This window comes from Hirundo rustica, chromosome 3 (assembly GCF_015227805.2).
Source record: "Hirundo rustica isolate bHirRus1 chromosome 3, bHirRus1.pri.v3, whole genome shotgun sequence".
Classification (NCBI taxonomy): Eukaryota; Metazoa; Chordata; class Aves; order Passeriformes; family Hirundinidae; genus Hirundo; species Hirundo rustica.
In genome coordinates this window covers 89,954,587-89,973,786 of record NC_053452.1, presented here as the reverse complement: position 1 = coordinate 89,973,786, position 19,200 = coordinate 89,954,587, and the positions used below count along the sequence as shown (strand labels likewise).

At 36.8% G+C, this 19,200-nt stretch overlaps 1 protein-coding gene across 1 annotated transcript in view; it reads right to left on the bottom strand.

Annotated features, from left to right (window-relative positions):
• EYS (eyes shut homolog) overlaps nt 1-19,200 on the bottom strand; it is a 718,062-nt gene that overhangs the window by 15,626 nt on the left and 683,236 nt on the right. The window contains 4 exon segments of the mRNA XM_040058168.2: nt 2,961-3,133; nt 10,131-10,305; nt 16,660-16,804; nt 17,045-17,211. Coding sequence (XP_039914102.1) covers nt 2,961-3,133; nt 10,131-10,305; nt 16,660-16,804; nt 17,045-17,211 — 660 coding nt within the window.

Genomic DNA, 19,200 nt, shown 5'->3' with positions numbered 1-19,200 from the left:
CACCAAGTAAAAAAGACTCCTCCATAAATCTTCCCTTTCCTTCCCATTTCATTACAATCATTTTTGTTTCTGGAAGTATAAATTAATAACGTCTTGGTTTTTTACATCAGTGTTACCTTTTGAAACCTAACACTCTTGTTTTATGAGTGTTAACAGGTTTGGACAACACAATGCACCCAAGAAGTGGAGTTTTAAGTTTTGAACAAGTGTATTACTCTGCCTTGCATGACAAGGCTTTATTTCTTGGGCTCATTCTATCAATTTACAACCCTGTCCTTCTTTCCTAGTGCTCATTATGGATGCTTGCCTTCCCAAAACTGGTCTTAAATTTCACAGGCATCTTCCTATTTGTCAGTTACCAGGGTGCTGTCTACCTGCTGAATCTCTTGTTCTTTCTCTGAGAAAAGCAAGTCTTGGTACTTTCTTTGTCAGGTTGAAACATACAATGAAATATTTGCTCTCAGCATTTCAGACTGCAAAATATCTCTGCAGTACTTCCTGAATATGAACTGGTTGTGCACAGCCTATATGAAAGGCAGAGTAAATGAAACTGCTACCCTCTCTTTGTCAAGTGGGTTGATCCCCTCTGTTTCCTTTGAAACACATGAAATAACACACATCTTTCTGCAACTTCCTGAGAATATATATTGCTAAATTTACATATTGGCAATGGTCATGGTGAGATAATCAAGTAAGCCCTGTGAGTGCCAGGCCAGAAGTGCTATGAAAACATGTTCTTTAACTGATCTTTCTCTCCCTGTGTTTACTCTTGTTCTAACTTAGTTTTCCAGCCACTGAACACTTGCTAGTGGAGCTCTGACAGCTAAAGCTTAACCGTTATGTAGCCTGTCTCTGTGTTGACATTGCATCCTTGGTGGCTTGAGTTGATGCTCTAAGCAGGACCACCACAGTTAAGAACAGCATCATCCTCATCTGCCTATATGCTTTAATCTCTCATGTACATAGTACACCCCTCAAACATTTTTAGTGTTTGCCAAACAAGTTAGTGCTTGTTTATTGGCAATTTATGCCTGACCAACCTTAATAACTGCGTTCAGGGTATTCTTGTTTATTATTGTGGTTCTACCCCTATTGCCCCATTCGTTCACTTCACCTCACCTGTTCCTGTGCAATCCATACTGTTGTACTGTCTTCACCAGTTGCTAATATCTGGTAAACCCCTGTTCATTCTTACCCCTTGTTATTCTACTCTGCACATTTTTGCCTCATAAATCTCTTCTGTCTTCTTCTCTTTTTTTTTTTTTTTTTCCTTCTTTCTGGTACATTCATTAGTCCTCATCCTTTAATTACCCTTTGTTTTCTGCCAGTCCCTTGGGCTGTTCATTGCTCTCTGTCTCTTTTTTTTTTAGGCTCCAATGACCACCATTAATCCAGAGATGAGATATTCAATCTTGATAAGCAGCTGTTTTTTAGCAATTTGCCATCCACTAAAAGTGCAAACTGCTCTTTGAAAAATCTCATGATAATTCATTATTCTGCCACAGAGTAAGGTGAAACACAGGGCACAGAGTTTGGTCAGGATCCATAGTACCTATTCATAAAAGGAAAGCTTTTAAATAAAACAGAGAAGAACCCTCTAATGTGTTTACCAGGTGAAGAATTACTACAAGAAAGACAATCTGTAAGAAATAAAATTTTCTCTTGCTCCAGTATAAGTTTTGTGCTGATAATGTGGCCATCATAAGAAGACCCAAATGTATTCTGGAACCAGAGCACAGGAGTGTTTACCTGATTAATTACCTGCTCTGTGTATAGCACATGTCCTGATGATCAGTATCCTGAATCCAGATGGCATTACTTTTGAAAACCTCACTTGAAATGAGAATTCAAAATTGAAAAGTTCATATAAAGAGCCTTGAACATCTGTTGCAGGAGAAGCAATAAGGCAAGCACTTCCTTACATGGAACAAAGAATTCCACAGTAACTTTCCAGAAGCTATATTCTTTTTCATTTGAGCTTACCAATTCCACGTGTAATAGGATTTAAAAACTATCCATCTATAGGGTGAGGACTGCAAATCAGGTCAAATGCAGTTCAGCTTGTCAGTTTTGTACTTCAAACTCACACAACAAGGAAGCCTGGACCTTGACAGGCAGTTTGGAAAGGCAGCTATTTAACAGTAACTGGAGTTCTCCAAAAGCTGAACAGAAAGCTTCTCAACAGGAAAACATAATCTTGTACAAAATTAACATGAATCTAAGAGCTGTGGAATAGAAGGTGTGGACTGTACAACAACTCCTTACACACAGAAGAACTTTGGGAACTTGCAGGAAAAATCCCTGAGCTTGTAGCACCTGTGTGTATCCACGTTGTTGAACATTCATTTGCACAAAAGGATTCCTTTACATGAGGGTAAGAAATGCAAAACCTGCAAACTGAGGACATATTTTGAGGGTAACATTGAAAGAAAGCCCGGGAGAATAATCACTAATGGATTTTTCACATCACTGTGATGTTTTCATCTTTTGACATTGTTATCAGTGCATCCCTTCCCAATAGGCTGTGAAGTCAACAGGAACTTCTCCATTAGGATCCATAGAAATTGGATAGTTCCAGATGCTTCACTCTTCTGTACCACTACTCTGATCTCAAGTGTATTTCCCATCATACTTCATTATGGTGAGCTTGGGAATTGAACTAAGCACTATTGCTCTGCAATGTTTCCTGTCCCCTTGGTGTCTGACAAATCATGCTTGTGAATTTGGTTGAATGATTTGAAAAAATGGAAGGAAAAAACGGCATTAAAAATAAGCAGAGTAAGGAAACAATATCTCTTGATTCATTGTTTCAAAATACTTTTTCCAACAGAAAGGAGCATCACTTGCTTAAATCTATTTTGTACTTTGTGTCTCTATGTCACATTTAACTGACGTTTTGCAAAACGCTGTGGTTTTACGTCACATAACTGTGTGTACAATGTATTGTGCATTTGACATACCTTGTTCACAGTAAGTACCAGTTGTTCCAAGAGGACAGTGACATGTGTAGCCGTTAGGCAGTGGCACACAGGTACTGCCTTGCTGACACAGATGTGGAGGGTCATGCTCAGGTTCACACACTGACACTGTTTCTGTGCAAAATGTACCTTTCCATCCAGTGAGGCAGTCACAGCTAGGGAGGGTAAGTGAAAGGAAAGAATGCAACAGTAGTATCAAAAGAAATCAACATGCCAGTAGCAATCTAATCAAGATTTTCAAGTTCGGATATCTATATTTAATAACCTGATCCAAAATGTTTAACAGAAAAGGGTAGTAACCAAGTTCCTCATTGAACTTTTTGGTATGTTAATTTTATTATAAAAGAAAAATGTACACAATAGTAAATATTTTATTTTGAATATTAACACTACAATATTAACATCTCTTTAAAAAAAAAAAAATAAAAAAAGCTTTTAGCTTTTGTATGTTTGTTTTGCTCTACAGATAACTCCAAAAGGCCCTGGCTTCATAAACTAGGAGGAGTTAAAGTGGGCATTAAAAGGGAATGATAAGCAGCAAAAAACAGTCATAAAAATAGAACCAGCATGAGGGAATAGCTGACAGTTACAAATTTTATCTACTAACAGGAATCTGTTAGCAACTGCCTTTCACTTAGTCATTCTTAATTTTCTAAATTCTTATAACTGGCATATCAGATGTAGGCTTGTTGAAGCACTTAATGGAAAAGAGGATAGTGGATATGTTCATGAAAGAGGTGGCAATCTGGATTTCGTGTATATATGATTGTAAATCTATACCAAAAGTGAATTTTCTAAATGACTGAATCATTGAACTTGTTATTTTATGAACTGCTACATTTTATGCATTTCTTTCATCCAGGCTGGGGGACAAACCCAAAAAAGTCACACTAACCTATAAATTTAAAATTAATATGAATTCTGTAGAAATTGTTAAATACAGAATACACTTGGCATTGATGTTTAAAATGCCCTCCTTACTAACGAGTTAAATTTAAATATATTAGACCTATTTGCATTCTAGCATTTAGTATCACTTTTTAATTAAAAAAATTGTTCCCCTAAATAAAAACGCTTATGGATTTTTCCCTGGAAGTTTTCTCTCTCAAGACTTAGAATGAAAACTCATATATTTTGATTGGGTTTTGATTTGTCCACGTTTGTTTGATTTTTTTTGTGCAAACTCTTGAATTTTTCTTTGCACTGACTGAGCTGCATATCCACCATTAATCAGCCCACTGTTTCTGTGTAAAATATAATGAGGAGCCTGTGAAACAGCAGTTTCACCAAACCTTCAGGTCAGACAACATGTAAACAAAGCACAACCAACAAATGCTTCAGTGTGATAAACAGCCATTTGGAATAAAGGGGAAAAGAGGCCAGGACCTTGCAAAAGCAAAAGCACCTCAATTCATCAAAGTCAGCATCAGAATGCTTTCTGTCTCAGCTATAAATGTTATGCTTTGATGCATGAAAGCTACTGAGAAGGGGAAGTGATTTAACTCCCTGAGAGCAAACAGCAGTGCCCCTTCCTTGTGCTGTGAGGGAGGCTGCTGAAGCCGCTGCTGCTGCTCTTTGGGCGTCATACATGAGGGTTCTTCCCCTTTCCCTGACTTGTGTCTGCATATATCTGTTTAAATTTCTTTTAATTCTTGTCTTTTATGACTTAACAGAAGTCAGGTTTTTAAATTAATTGAAAATTATTTGCATAGAGCTGAATATTTGCTGGCTCACAGTGGCAATGGTCTATCAACGAATGAAGGTTATTTAACATGCCTACGCCAGTTGGACTGGTGTTGAGACGTTTAGATCTAAAATTTCTTTATCTTTATGGAGATGAAGGAAGAAGCAGCGTTTCAAATATTTTCCATCATGCTGCTTGCCTTACTAGTCTAGTTTTCTCTGTCTTCCTGATTTTGGTTGCTTGTTTTTCCAGACCAGGTGAGCTCAATAGCTTGCACTAGTGACTTGACTCTCAGGGATTTAAAGATTCACTTAGAATCACAAAATACCTCAAATTGGAAGGGATCTTTGAGTCCACTCCCTGCTCCTTGCAGAACTACTGAAAAGTAAATTGTATGTCTAAGAGCATCATGCAGATGCTTCTTGTATTTCTTTAGGTATAAGAGGGGAGATTCAGTCTGAGATCAAGACATTTAATTTTATGTTACATCAGGTGACCCGTTGGCTTCCAGATGCCCTAGAGGTATATGAGAGAGGCAGCTGTTGGCCAGGGAGACAAGTTTCAGACAGAGACCTGACAGAATGCTCAAGTTTAGGCAATGGGATCCTCAAGTAAATGCCTCAGCTAATCTACTAATCAGTCAGTGGTGATCCAGCAGAAACAGTCACAGGAACTGGAGCACTATCCATGCCACAAACCAACACATGCATTACCCTAATGATAAAGACCTGCATCCAGTTGCTTCAACACAGACTAATGATATTGGCCTCCTGATCCATGGTGTGTCTGAGAGATGTGTGAGCAGATAAGACAGAAGAGCTGCAGAAGACTTGTGCTCCTCTGGAGTACTCCTTTTCTGCACTCCAATGAAGACCAGAAAAGTATCCCAGGACCTGTGCCATTAGAATGCTAGTGTTTAGACACCTGGGAAGACCTGGATCTCCATTGACTCTAATAGGATCCTACACATTAACTCACCTGGAGACACTCTAAGTTTATGTGTCTTAGGAGACAATGTCACTGCACCTATTTTCAGGCTTTTTGAAGAACACGGATTAAATTAATTCTTCCGTACTTGAGATACCAGTAACTCAAGAGCAACTGCCAAAATGTCTTTTTTTTTTTTTTTTTTTTTTTTTTTTTTTTTTCCTTTTCTGAAGCATATTTTTAGGTGGGAAAGGTCAGAAAGGCTTTCAAATACAACTTTGATACTGTGTCTGAAAACAAACTGTATAATCACCTGGTTTTGCAAAGGAATCTTAACAGGATGTGTTTCAGAGTAAGTATAGGGCAAAGTCAGCCAGTTCAGGAAGAAACTCACTTTAAAATTTGGAAATTCAAATACCACTTCAAATTCTGAAATATTTGTATTTAGGAAGCTCAAGGATGGTTTAATTTAATGGCTTTTTCTTTTTCGCTTCCTGTAAAATTCTTAGAAGTATAATGCAGTATTCATAAAATGGTTTATTCAGGTTCAAAGTCCTTTATCAAAGCCAAAATTAGCTCTCAAAAAAATAACAGTTTCCATAAGCAAGGATGATAAATGTATCTGTTGATTATGTCACCAAAACCCAGAATTTTTTATCAAAATTCAGGCAACATTAAAAATAGTAATGAAAAGTAATCTTACACATAAAATATGTAAGAAGTGTATCTGTGTGGTACTACACAAAATCCTGATCAAACTAGAAGCTTTTCTTAAACTTTACAGAGAAATAACTAAAGATCCTAAAGGATTTGTGAAGAATTGGAAAGATTACTTAGATCAGAAATTAAACAAAAAACATTCTTACATTATATATAGAAAAATATTATTTAAAATGTCATTCTCAACGCTAACATATATGGAATTTCCCATAGTTATGCAAATATGGTGTCAAATCAAACAAGTAATCTTATAGCTGAAAAGGAAGTGTTCAGATCTGCACATTCTGACACCTGAATTTAGGATTCCATATGTAAGATAGTCATATACTCAATGGAGATCAGAAGCTTAATTAAATTATCAAATCGGTTTGACCAGCTGAGATTAGGCAGATGTTTAGTGACATCTGAGACTCCCTAAGGTATCGGTGTCTGACCTCCAAACACTTCTCTGAGAGGAACTGAAACATTTCTTAACATTATATAAGTGTCTCAGATGGTGGAGGACACCTCAAATTCATATTGGCATGTATTGGCCCCATCAGGCTGCCCAATCCACTCGAGATTTCTGGATCCAGTTCTTGAATCTGTTTTGTAGTGGAAAGATGCTGAGCATCTTTCGAAGGAAATTTCTATATAAGAATGGTTTTAAATTCATGCAGTGGAAAACCAGAGCATTAACAAAAAACAATCCATCTTCAGGCTAGAAGGTAGAAGGACAGATCCTGAAGAAAATAAGATTGGAAGAGAATCAGCTCTATTTAAACAAAGAGAACCATGGAATGCTGCAGAAGTGTCCTATTAAATAAGGCAAATCAGATGAAAAATTTTAGATAGCAAATTCACCTCCCAAAACAGAAATATGTACTGTTTTAAACCACAAAGATTAAACAGCTAAACAGCTTATCCCTTACAGAGTATGAAAGTTTGTCCTTGTGTTGCATATTGATTCCATCCTCGCACTGCAAACTTATTTTAATTGAATCTGGCGTAATTATAAGACTACTGAAACTACTTTTATGGGCCACCCCACACATACTGGGTATGATTTAATTTCTGAAACCTGAGTGGTTGTTGCTTTTTTAAAGCTATAGAGTACCAAGAAATCCACGTGAGGCTTGGAGATACAATAGAAAACTTATTCAAGTCCCAAACTCTTCTGAAGCAGCAGCTGATGGCCAAATGTCTACCCAGGGGTGTCTAAAGTGACACTACATGCTCACGCTTAGCAGACTGAATCCTCTCCATTTTCTCTGATGTTCTGTTCAAACAGCACACAAGATAAACTTTTCTCTTACTTCACCAACAAGAAGTAGCCATAACACCTCTCAGAAAATCTTGTTATATGTAATTTTCTATTTTCTATGATTTTGTGTCATAAATAGAATAATAGGGGATATTAGTGTCCCTTGAAAATGATATTCTTCATTTTATTATTCAAGTACTTCCCCTTTGTTTGGTTAACACACAGCAGTTGTGCTCTGTTGCTGGCCAGAATGTAAAGATTAATGCTGCATATTTCTGTTTCTATTTAAATCAAAGCATTATCCCTATAGCAACTGAATCTACAGCTTAACAGCATTGCGCACTTTCTGACAGGGTGGTGAAAGCAAGACATAAAAATATCTCAAAGCAGCAACCAAAACCTCTGGAGAGATCTCATTTCAGCAGAGAAAATATTTGAACACAAATCCACTTCCCTCAAGGACTCTGCTCTTCAAAGGAGCACAGATGATTTGAAAATAGAAATAATTTCCCTCTGGGAAATATATTGAGACAGTATTGACAGCTACTGTACTTTGACAGAAATTATATGTAAGCTGCATGTACTTTGACAGAAATTATATGTAAGCTACATCCGTACCTCTTTAGCAATGCTTCACATTTTCTGTGAGTGGAAAAAGTGACCATTACTGGTACATGCAAGCTCATATACCTATTGTGTGAAGACCTAGCTGTCCTGAAATATGGGGACAGGAATAGAATTCAGTAGTAGGTCACTATAAATTAAATTCAAACAAACAAAAAAAGTCAGAAAAACCAAATTATGCCCCCACCCTGCCCCTCCCCCCTCCCCTTCCCCCAGTGCCCCAGAAATTTTAGAATAATCCATAAAGTAATCTGGAATACAGATTGTAATGATGAAAAAGAACTTTGCCTATAATACCAAGCTCACTATGTTTTCTTGTCACCAGCTGCCATTCTAGTCTGCCACCTGCTTTCCAAATGTGCTCTAGATGCTGCTGGTGGAGGTTCACCTAATAGACATGGAGGTGACTTAGCACAGCGGAGTAAATTGCTGAAGCAACGATTTAGGTGGGTGGATGGGAGTGGGATGTTTCAGCCCGCATTTATGGTTTTTCTGTTTTGCAATTTTGGTTTTTTATCACCTCTAATATGCTCATAAAGGGAAACGACCATTATCCTCTTTTGTTCCTCATAAAAATCAAATATTAAGTGTTTAACAGCTCTGGGAGGATCCTGCAAATTGCAACAGTTGTGACATGCAGCAGTGCAACAATCAGAAAGCAATTCAAAATTATGGTTTTTAGAGCATTTCATTCATTACTGTATTCAAGAGAATATAAATGCTTTCATAAGGGAAATGGGGAGCAGTCTGTGTGCTAATCTTGGGGTCAATTTTCTAAATAACCGTACAGTTTACTAGCTTTAAAAGGAGGGGTTTTGTACCAGTTTTCTTAAAGGTGAAGATTTGTGTCACAGGCAGCAAAACCAATTACCATATAATTCTCTCTCCAATACAGAGTTAGTAGATTGCTTTTAGTTTGACATATATGCAAATGTTTTACTTTGTAGAGCACAGGACAGGTTTTTGTTGTTTTAGGAAGCATCACCCAGAGGCTCCACAGCGCAAAGCCTTTTTTCTCATTTGAATCTGTCTTGCTGTCTGCAATGTTTTCAGTCAGTATTTTAACAAGTTTTAAATCAGCACGTTTCTCTTTTTTTAAAAAATGCAAATATATGGAAATAAATGAACACATGTGAAAGCACATAAGGGGAAGCAAGCATAATTAATCTTGGCAGATACTTTTAAAATAAAAAATGCTCGTCAGCAGAGGTTTTACAGCTGCGTTATGAAGTGTTCGAAAACAAAATTTATTACAATGGAAGTGTTGACACTCAACAGCAATTTGGAACTGCAAATGTACCTCCTCCTTCTGTGCATACAGCCTGGGCACTCAGCTCCATCTGCTCTGAGAGACTCCTCTTTTGGGCAGCCTCTCATGGCTACCCCCTCTCACCCCACAGATCAGCCAGGTGAGCAGCTTAGAGATGAACTGACTGACTTCAAACCATGTTTGGAGATCCTATGGATTTAAACTGGCTCAGAACTCTCTAATGTTGGGCAGTCAGTGGTTTATTCTGCAAGGGGTTTTTTAACGGATAATAATAATAATTCCCAGGAAAGAGAAGTCACCTATTTTTGCCTCATCCACCACATTTGGACATTGACACAGTCAAGCTCTCCTGTTTACTACTTCTCTGCTATCCCAGCTGCTCACTTAGTTTTAAAAAAAAAAGTTACACATCTAATTCTTCCCATGCATTTCCTAGGAAGTCTGGATGCCAGTGACTTCAGTGGAGTAGAACCAGGCCATGGAATTTCTTAAAAAATTCCCCAGAAATGGTCCTAACATAATTTTTATATTTTAATATTAATGTGTTTGTCTAACTGAATGAACTTTCATCCGCTTTTTCTTTCTTTCTTTCAGCCTTGTTCTGTTATATAAGTTACCATAGTTATTAGTCTAGAGACAGTCTATGCTGTGTCTAAAAATATATATATAGACATATATACTTACTAAACAGTAGAGCCAGTTTCTATGCACTTGCCACCATTTCTGCATTTTATTAAACTGCATGGGGAATCTTTACATTGTCCAACACTGCGACCAGAACTGGGGTGTCCTTCCGGAGTTCCTGGCGATTTAAACCCTTGATAAAGGCTGGTGCGAACTTGAACTTCAAAAATGCAACCTCAAAAGTAGAAATAAATAAATAAATAAAGTTTAAAACAGACAGCAAAAGTCAAAACAAACTGAACAACATCAACCCTCAGTGAATGGATTCCTCCAGAATACCTTCAGTGAATGTGCAACCATACCATCTACAGGAGATAAAGGTAAGCCAGCTACTTTCTGTTCAGGCAAATGACTGGATGATCAAAAGTCCTTCGTTTAATAGTGGGTAAAACAAAATAAATAATTCCTTAAGGAATAGACAGAATATAAAGTCAGTGACTAGGTGCAATTTTGTGTTTACACATTCGTGCTCTTCCAGGAATGTGTCTATTTCAGATAAAAACAGTCAAAAATCCCCCCAAAATATAAAACACCAAAACACAACCAGCCAACCAACCAAAGCCCCAAAACCTAAGGAAAAAAGAGAAGAACAGACAGCAAGAAATCTGCTTAATATAAAATGTAATAGAAGCCATATGGCACCAAATAATATAATGCAAGCGTGGAATGTGGACTTGAATTTCCATAGGCTGAAAAGGACCCCTTCAGGTAATGACTCAAATTCTTCCCTTCTCAGGTGCATGCTTCAGTCCTTGGTACATGCAGATCATGTTACACGTGACATTTTAAGGTCATTGTAGACTGCTCCTTCAGGCCCTTAATCTCGGAAAATAAATTTAAAAATTAACATATACTAGTAAGGTAAACACTTCTGGGCCTGTTACACGGTGCTGTTGCCAAATGACCTGGCATGGTCACAATTTTATTATCAAACTTTTATTACTTTCCAGAACAGTACAGCTGCAGTACACTGGGAAATGATCCATTTATTATCCACTTAGATTATTCTAAGTCCCTAAACACACCAAAGAATTGTTTAGGAAAACAATAATTGTCACAGACCAAATATTTGTCAGAGAATATTGTAATAATTTATTTGTAAAGATGATTGAGTGCCAGGGCCTGGATCTATGCTCTGATTTTCTTTTAATTTCATAATACATTGCTATCCCAACTGAAAGGAGGAGCTAAAGCTTTAGAGAAGCAGAAATGTCCCCTCCTTGCTACTTCCCAGCAGTTCCTGCTTAGCCTGTAAGCTTTCTGGGGACTGCCCCTTTGGAGAGTCTTTGCTCTTCCTGGTGGTGTCACAGGACAGTCAGCCTTATGGGTCAGGCTGAAGTCACCAGTATTTCTGGATCATGTGTATGGATCCATGTGCTTATTTTGGTATTGCAAAACTGAAGATGATTCCATATAATATGTGCTTTTGGATCAAATCCTAAGCGACCTTTCTAAATAGACACCAGCATCCAGGTGATGTATAGTCACATTTGAAGGTAGCCTTAAACATTTTTGAAATTTCATCCAGATCTATACGTAAATATACATACAATTTCAAATTAAAAATCAGATTTGAAACCGCTTTAGTTAAACTAGTACGTAAATGTATTCAAAAATGCTCTGACCTTTCCAAACCTGGTTTATAAAATTTAGGAGAGACATAGTGAATTCCCACAGTGCCCGAAATCACAAGAGGAGCTGGTACTCAGCAGTGCATACCAGAGGCTTTCTGCTTAATATTAGAAGCAGGGAAAGGATATGGTATGGAGATTGCAAGTAATCATTACACTGATTTTAAGAGCATAACTTAATATGAGTTTTTGCATGATTCACTGAAATCACAAAAGAAGAGGATTTGCATCTGAAAGATTCAATGAATGTACAATGTGATTTTTGTATACTTTTTTTTTTGAACTAAGTATATTATCTACAGCAAGATAACTATTTTAGCCACAGTTTCACGATGTTATGAAAGTAGCTTTCTAAGGCTATTTCCATATTTCATACATTTTGTAGCTCTGTCTATATTGACACATAACTGTTAATTCAAAAACCCATAATAAATAGCTTTAAAATAACCGAGTTTGATAAATATTTGCAATCTTTTTATTATTGCTTCTTTGCTTTTTACGGGGCTGTGTTTTTAGGCCACCTTATGCTTGGTAAATCCTAACTAACATTTCATCTCTTTATCAGTAGCAGATAAAGCATGTTCTGTTCTCCTGGGTCTTGCTGGAGTGCTAAGAAAATGCAGCCCAGAGCTCTGCGTAAACAACGGAAAGCACAGTGAGTCCCCAAGGACTTTAAGGTCATCATGGAAAATAAACTGGCCTTTGTGTTTATGACTAGTTTAAGTGTACCAACCACAGTTTAACTGTGCCATCTAGGTTAGGAACAGTTCTTGAACGCTGGTAAACAAAGCATGTAATAGGTACAAGAGTGTTTCGGCCCAACTTTCTAAGTTCAACTGAATCTTTTATTTAATGAGTCGGAGCAGCAATTTGAGCCTGTTGTTGAAAGCACTATACAACCTTCTGCAGAGGGATCAGCTGATGAATGTGCATTCTCTCTGACCTGAATTTCCTTTGCTCTGCCAGTTCTGGGCCCCTTTTAATGAGAGACTGCCAACTATTCTGAATAATGGAGAGGTTTCCTGACACAGCCAAGTTTGCAAGAGGAACTCAAAGTTCCCGACTTTGTGAGTTAAACTTGGCATGATTCTGAATGTCAGAGTTTTATGCAAGTAAACTGAAATCAGACACCAAAACTGTACACTCACGGATGATATACTACCTCTTTCTTTGCAATCTTTTGAATTGTGACTCCTTAGACCTAGTCCTTTCAATTATTGACCTTTTTACTATCAATTTATTTTATAGCTTTCACTCCAGTCAAGCAGAGCAAACAGAGCTCATAAACCACTAAAGAGGTTATTGAGGGATTATCATAAAATATATGACTTCACTGCTCAGCTTTACTTTTATTTTATTTTTTCTGATATATCCTTTTCACAAGATTTTTTTTTCCCATAATTTCTTGCCAGGATCCCTTACTCACTTGTAAGCACTTGGTGCTAATTTGACTAAAAAGTACACAAAACAGGCATTTTCAAGATGTACTAAAAATGCAGCAAGAGAACCGACAGAAGGAGATACACTGATAAAATATTTTCTATCTGAATGCAGTACTGGATTTATAGATTTCTTAAATCCTACCTATCCTTAAATGCTTTGTTTTCCCCTGATTTTCTTTGCTGTTTGTGACTAATGGGGTGTTGGTCTAAAAGATGGCCCCAAGAGTGACTACTCAGGACTTCTCGAAGCTGAAGTGGCCCAAACACCCAGAGGGCCTGAATCATAGAGCACTGACTAAAAGCTAGTTCAGAACTCACTTTCCTTCTGTGACACTGGTGGTGCAGAAACAAAGATAAGTAGCGTTAACCCTGGCAGGTAATGTATTCTAGCTTACTATGAACTTAAACTTTGACTGAAAAGCTGTATTTATATCTATTTGGAACTCAACTGTGTTCTGGGTTTGCCCTGTTTTTAAAAAGTGACTGCATTACCTGAAGTTTTATTTACTTTGCCAAATCATTTTTGTGAAGAGGTGGCTCTTTCAGCATGAGAGAGGTTCTTCAACAGTTCAGCTTTGTGGTAAGAATTTCTTTAACCTATTTACTCCTCTTTTTAATAGTATTTGCTGTCAAACATCAGATTACTTCTATAGCCATGCTTCATCTTGCTTAGGAACAGGATCACAGGAACAATTGGTTTCCCCTCTTTCTCTGATCCTCACTTAGTTCTAGATTCAAGTCCTGGCTCTCCCTCAATTGCATCGATGGCTGGAGACTGCATCCTACAGTCACAGTAGTACAGAGCATGAAACATCAGAATGCTCCCACTTTTGTCCCTGACACCAGATTTGTCTCTGCCTCTTTCAGAGACGGAAGGGCTGGAAATTCAGCTGTAACTTCCAGATTTTTCCAAATAATTCTCTGTCTCCTTTTGTGTGAGTGAGTCATGGTGCTGAGTTGTGCAAACCTTTGAACAAGTCAATTGGTTTTATGCCCCCATTTCAGATTGCCCATAAATGATGAGGCTGAGTCTCTTTGGCCACAAGACTTTTAGCTATACCTAAACCTCAGATTTTACTTTTTAGAGCATCTGCAGTGTGCTCAGAAAACTCTCAAGGTCCCTACATTACACTGTTATAGGAAATGAAGAAAAGCAGAACACTTAAGTAAACCACCTCATTTACCAAAAGTTCCTTTAGGCCCCCAAGGGTCCTCACATTCAGATGAAGTGCAAAGAGCCTCAAAGTGCACATGAATTTGGTTGCTTCATCTGAGCTCTACCTTTAGCAGTTTCTTCAGCTCCTCAAAGGGACTGAAATTTTGCAAATTCCTTACAGTACCATCAAACATCCTTCAGCCTTTCAAAAGAATCTCTAGGTGCTGATTCACACATTTCCTAAATTAAAAATTCCACAACTTTTAATAATTAAATGAGAATTTATTAAAAAAAATGTTTTCAGTTTCCTCCTCCTCTGTGGAAATTACTTGAACAAGTGCTAAAGGTATGCAGGTCAGGGAGGAAATGGTCTGAAACTGTAGTAGTAGAGAGAAAAAATATCCTAAATTATTGCACACTGACACTGGGGACATTTAGTCTGCAGCAGTAAGGCTCGTCTCAATGTTTCTTCATCTAGCAGTGATTTTCTACAAAAGGAGAGGTACACTCTGGTATTAGAAGCAAAATGGTTTTAATAAATCATGTCTTTAAAAGGAACCAGCAGCAGGGTTCCAAAAGTCTGAGTGGTTTAATCAACTATGTCCTAGATAAATTTATCTTGGCTGTCACTTCCAGAGTTTCTGTGAGATCCCTACAGTTGCAGATTGGCTGAAGTAAAATTGTTCAAAATTTTCTTCTCTGTTGGTGGTATTGCAGTTCCCACTCTGGGAAAAAAACAATCTATGGAGGTTAATTTTTATCCTGAGAAGTGAAAATGGGGAGATTTCTGAGCGACAAGAACAAAATGAGATGCTGACTATGTAAGAAAACGTTGGAGGAAATTGGTCATAGGAAAGTGTAGATTCCTTGAAAATCATTATTCTCTGGTGAACAGAGGCAAGCTGCTGCTGGGAACAGGAGCATGGAATGACTTAGCAAATATAATAGACTTAATACTGTAAATGATAGAGATAAAGAGAAAACTGTTTAAATTTTCCAGTAATACTTCTTTTTAAAGAGCATGAAAAATCAATAAATAGTATTGTAAGTTATTATTATACTATCATAACAAAGTATATGAACTTTAGGTTTTTTTAAAGGTTATTCATACTGAATTTGTAGAAATCTGGTCATTACAATACATTTGGGACAGGAAAACTCAAAATATTTGTGGTTATTGTAAAGCACTAGGGATTGTTGGTCACATTAACATTAGCACATCTGTAAAAAAGCCAGAAGTAGCTCACAGATATTGACCCTATTATAATAGTTGCACAGACATTGCTTCATGATATGCCAATTTGCAAGCTGCTAAGGGGCTGGGAAGGGTACAACTATACAATCCATGCCTCCTGAAAAGATGGAGACGGATGAGATATTAATTCAAATGACATTTTGAGTGAGAAATTGACTATACCATATGAAATTGAATTTGATGGAATTTCACTGTAAGAATGAAAATTGAGATAATGGCTGGAAATAAAGCAGTTACATGGTCTTAATGGAAATGCACAGTTTTAGTGTATGAAAGTGAGTTCTATTGCTATACTTGCCTTTCATAACGTACCCTCAGTTGCATAATTGAGAACTCAAACTCTGTTTTACTATTGCAAAGTATTTTCTTTTCATTTGAAAGACTTTCCAGTGCTTAAAATGAATTGAAGTTTTACATCGCAAGTATCAAGAAAATTGTTTCTTTGGAAGTAAAGAGGAAAAATAAAGCATTATCAAGAAGTCCTTTGCTTCATTGCTGACATGGTAGGAATTGAAAACAGATTAATAAAGCTTCAATATCAGTTTTGAGGTAAAAATTATTATCTGCTCGATAAATATTTGCAAAAGGAATTAGCTAAGTCCTGTCTCAAGACCTAGACCATAATGCCAGGAAAAAGAAAAAAAAAAAAAAAAAAGATATTCCTTTCAGAAAGGAGTTTTGAGTGTGAAAGCTATTACCCAAACTAACACTGTCAGTCACAGTGGGAGAAGAATCTAAACTACTTCAGAGAAAGGCAGTGCTTTTGAAGTGATGCTGTAGAACAGGGTCACATGAGGAGAGATTACATGGTAAACATTACAATGCAAATTTCCATTTTAGCAGAAACAAAAAATACTAAAATTATTCAGCAAAGCCTCTTTTCGCATCATGTTTCACAGTGAAATAATGAAAAAGCTAGGAAATTCAGCCAAGAAGATTTTAGTTTGTATCCTGATAAGACAGAAGTAATTTCAGTTTCCTATGAAAGAAAGATACACAATCTCAGGAATGTATTAAAAGGAATTGAAAGTGGTGTAGTCTTTACCTTGAAAGCCATTCTTAAATCTGGGTCCCTTTGGTAGGAGTTCTGGAGTATACTCATGATAGCCTCCTAAATAAAACTGACTGAAGACATTGAGTCCAACCAGCCTCCCAGGAGAAGTGACAGTTTTATTCTTCTGATCATCCACCTTTCAATGAAACATTGATACTTGTTATAACAAAAGGATTTGCCTTTATTTAGGAACTCCTAGTTCCTAAATAAAGAAGGGGGGAAGAAAATCCCCCCAGATTTATAGAGAAGCAAAAAAAAAAAAAAAAAAAAAAAAAAAAAAAAAAAAAAAAAAAAAAAAAAAATCTAGTAAAATGTGAAAAATCATAGAGAACAGTTTCATCTAGAAGCTATCCTTCTAAAGGGATTACTTTTTTACCTTCAGCCAGCCTTTCTGGAGACTTCTGCCAAGATGTATGACATGAACATTGTGTGTCAGATCAAGTGGTTTGCTAATGATTGTTGCTGTGCCAGAACCTAGATTGTAGCTATATACCACTCTCCCATTACGGAGGCCTAACTCCAAGAAATCATCTCCATTTAGACCTGAAAAGACAAAAGAAAAGGATAACTACTTATTCCAGGATTTAGTGAACACCAGGGTGTAAAATATACTCAAAATCTACTGAGAAATTAGCAGTTAGCAAAATTTTAGCCAGGAAGCTTATGAGGTTACTATATACTTCTAATATTCACTGTTTAACTTGTAAAACTATTTCCAGTATTCTTGTGGATTTAAAATAGAAACTGCAGAGATTTTTAACATTTATAGGATTTTTGACAGAAGATTTTTTTCATACCACAGTTAAGTGAGCAATATCTACAAAACCTGTCAACCCTGGTGGATTTAGCAGTCATTGCTGGTCCTTTACCTGGAGCACAAATAAATTTTCAACTTTCTCTAAACTTAAAAAAAAAATAAAATTCAAGTTACATGTGAGAATAGGCCCTGACTTAATCCTGTTCCAGGATGATTTCAGCTTTTGTTATATGTGCTTCAAGAGCCTCAAAACCAGAGGGCACCTGCTACTCTGAGGCGAAGGGAGTAACAAGGACATGGCTCTGAAGAAGCTCTATCAGCTTTTAGCTGAAGCTCCTTCAGCTGCCCTTAATAACACCTGGAGACTTTATTGCACCTGTCCCTGATTAAGGCAGCTCTAGGACGTTCATTGATGGAATTTCCTTAGTCACTCAAGTGCTTTAACTCTTGAATGCTTTTTAACTTTCAGGTTAGAACTGATTTGCTAGTTTGCAGTGAATAATTTAATTTTTTTACATTTAGGCCTGTATGCTATAAGTGTTTTTTGTGCTTTTAGTAACTATAGTGTAAAATCTCATTTGAAGGATTTTACATCTGACATAAAGCCCATGAGTAAGAGTTCAATTCCTGGACCTATTCCTTGTCATCCAAATAAACACATTTTTACACTAGCATCTTTAAAGAGCATTCAGTCTCTCTTCTCACACAGGCAAGAGAGGAACCACCACTGTTTACAGAAAAACTGATCAACTTGTTTCTTTTTACCAACCCCAACCTTTCTTTGTGTATGGTAAAAGAACCAGGTTACAAACAGTGGTGAAAGTGAAGAATGTTCTCATTTGTGCCTTAGGATGTCCTGAATTGAAATTCAAAGCCATCCATTTCTTTTTACAACTCTCCTGTGAATTCAAGCAATTCAGTTCTCAATTTCATGCCTGTACACTGTATTTTATTTGATATTTCTGTCTGTTTTCATAAGGCTGTCTAGTTTTGTATTTGTTTCAGGGAAGGTCTCTTCCTATTTGTTCCTCCAGTGTCACATGGTGGCCCTCATTTCAAATGATACCCTTGTCTCAAATGCATGGGAAATTTTCTTCATTTGCAAAAGATAAAGTAGGCTTTTCCCCACGAAACAATGCTACTTATATTGCTGTCCCATCGAAGCTCTGCACACATCTGCTTCACAGCCAAATCTGCCATATTCCCCTTATATTCTGGAAATTAATCTGTGGTATACTGTGCTTTTTCTATACAGAGGTTTGTTTTGTTTTGTTTTGTTTTGTTTTTTTTTTCTGTAGAGTTACTATTCTGATGGAATAAGAACCTATAGAAAAAGAAAAGTAAATCCCTATTCCAAAGAATATAAATCCACTGCCTCTGTAGAAAGTGTGCAGCCGCATTCAGTTGTATAGAATACAAACACTATTCATTTTTTATTACAATGATTTGTTTATGATTTGTTCATAACTGAATGAAATCCCATTGCTTTCAGTTACACTGGCACATTACCAATGAAGGACTTCCAAACTGAAAATAATGATTATTTTTTAAAAACCTTTACTAAATTTTCTATTTTCAGCAGTGTCTATGATGTACTTATGTCATTTGACCAGCAAAACTAGGGGAAGCACATTAAAGACAAACTTATTTAAAAGGGTTTCTGATTTTTAAGAATGCTTTTTCAGAATTAAAGTATATTAGCGAAGTGCAACAGTGTTAGCACTCTACAAAATTGACTTGATTGTGAAGATTAACATAGAATCATAGATTGTTGA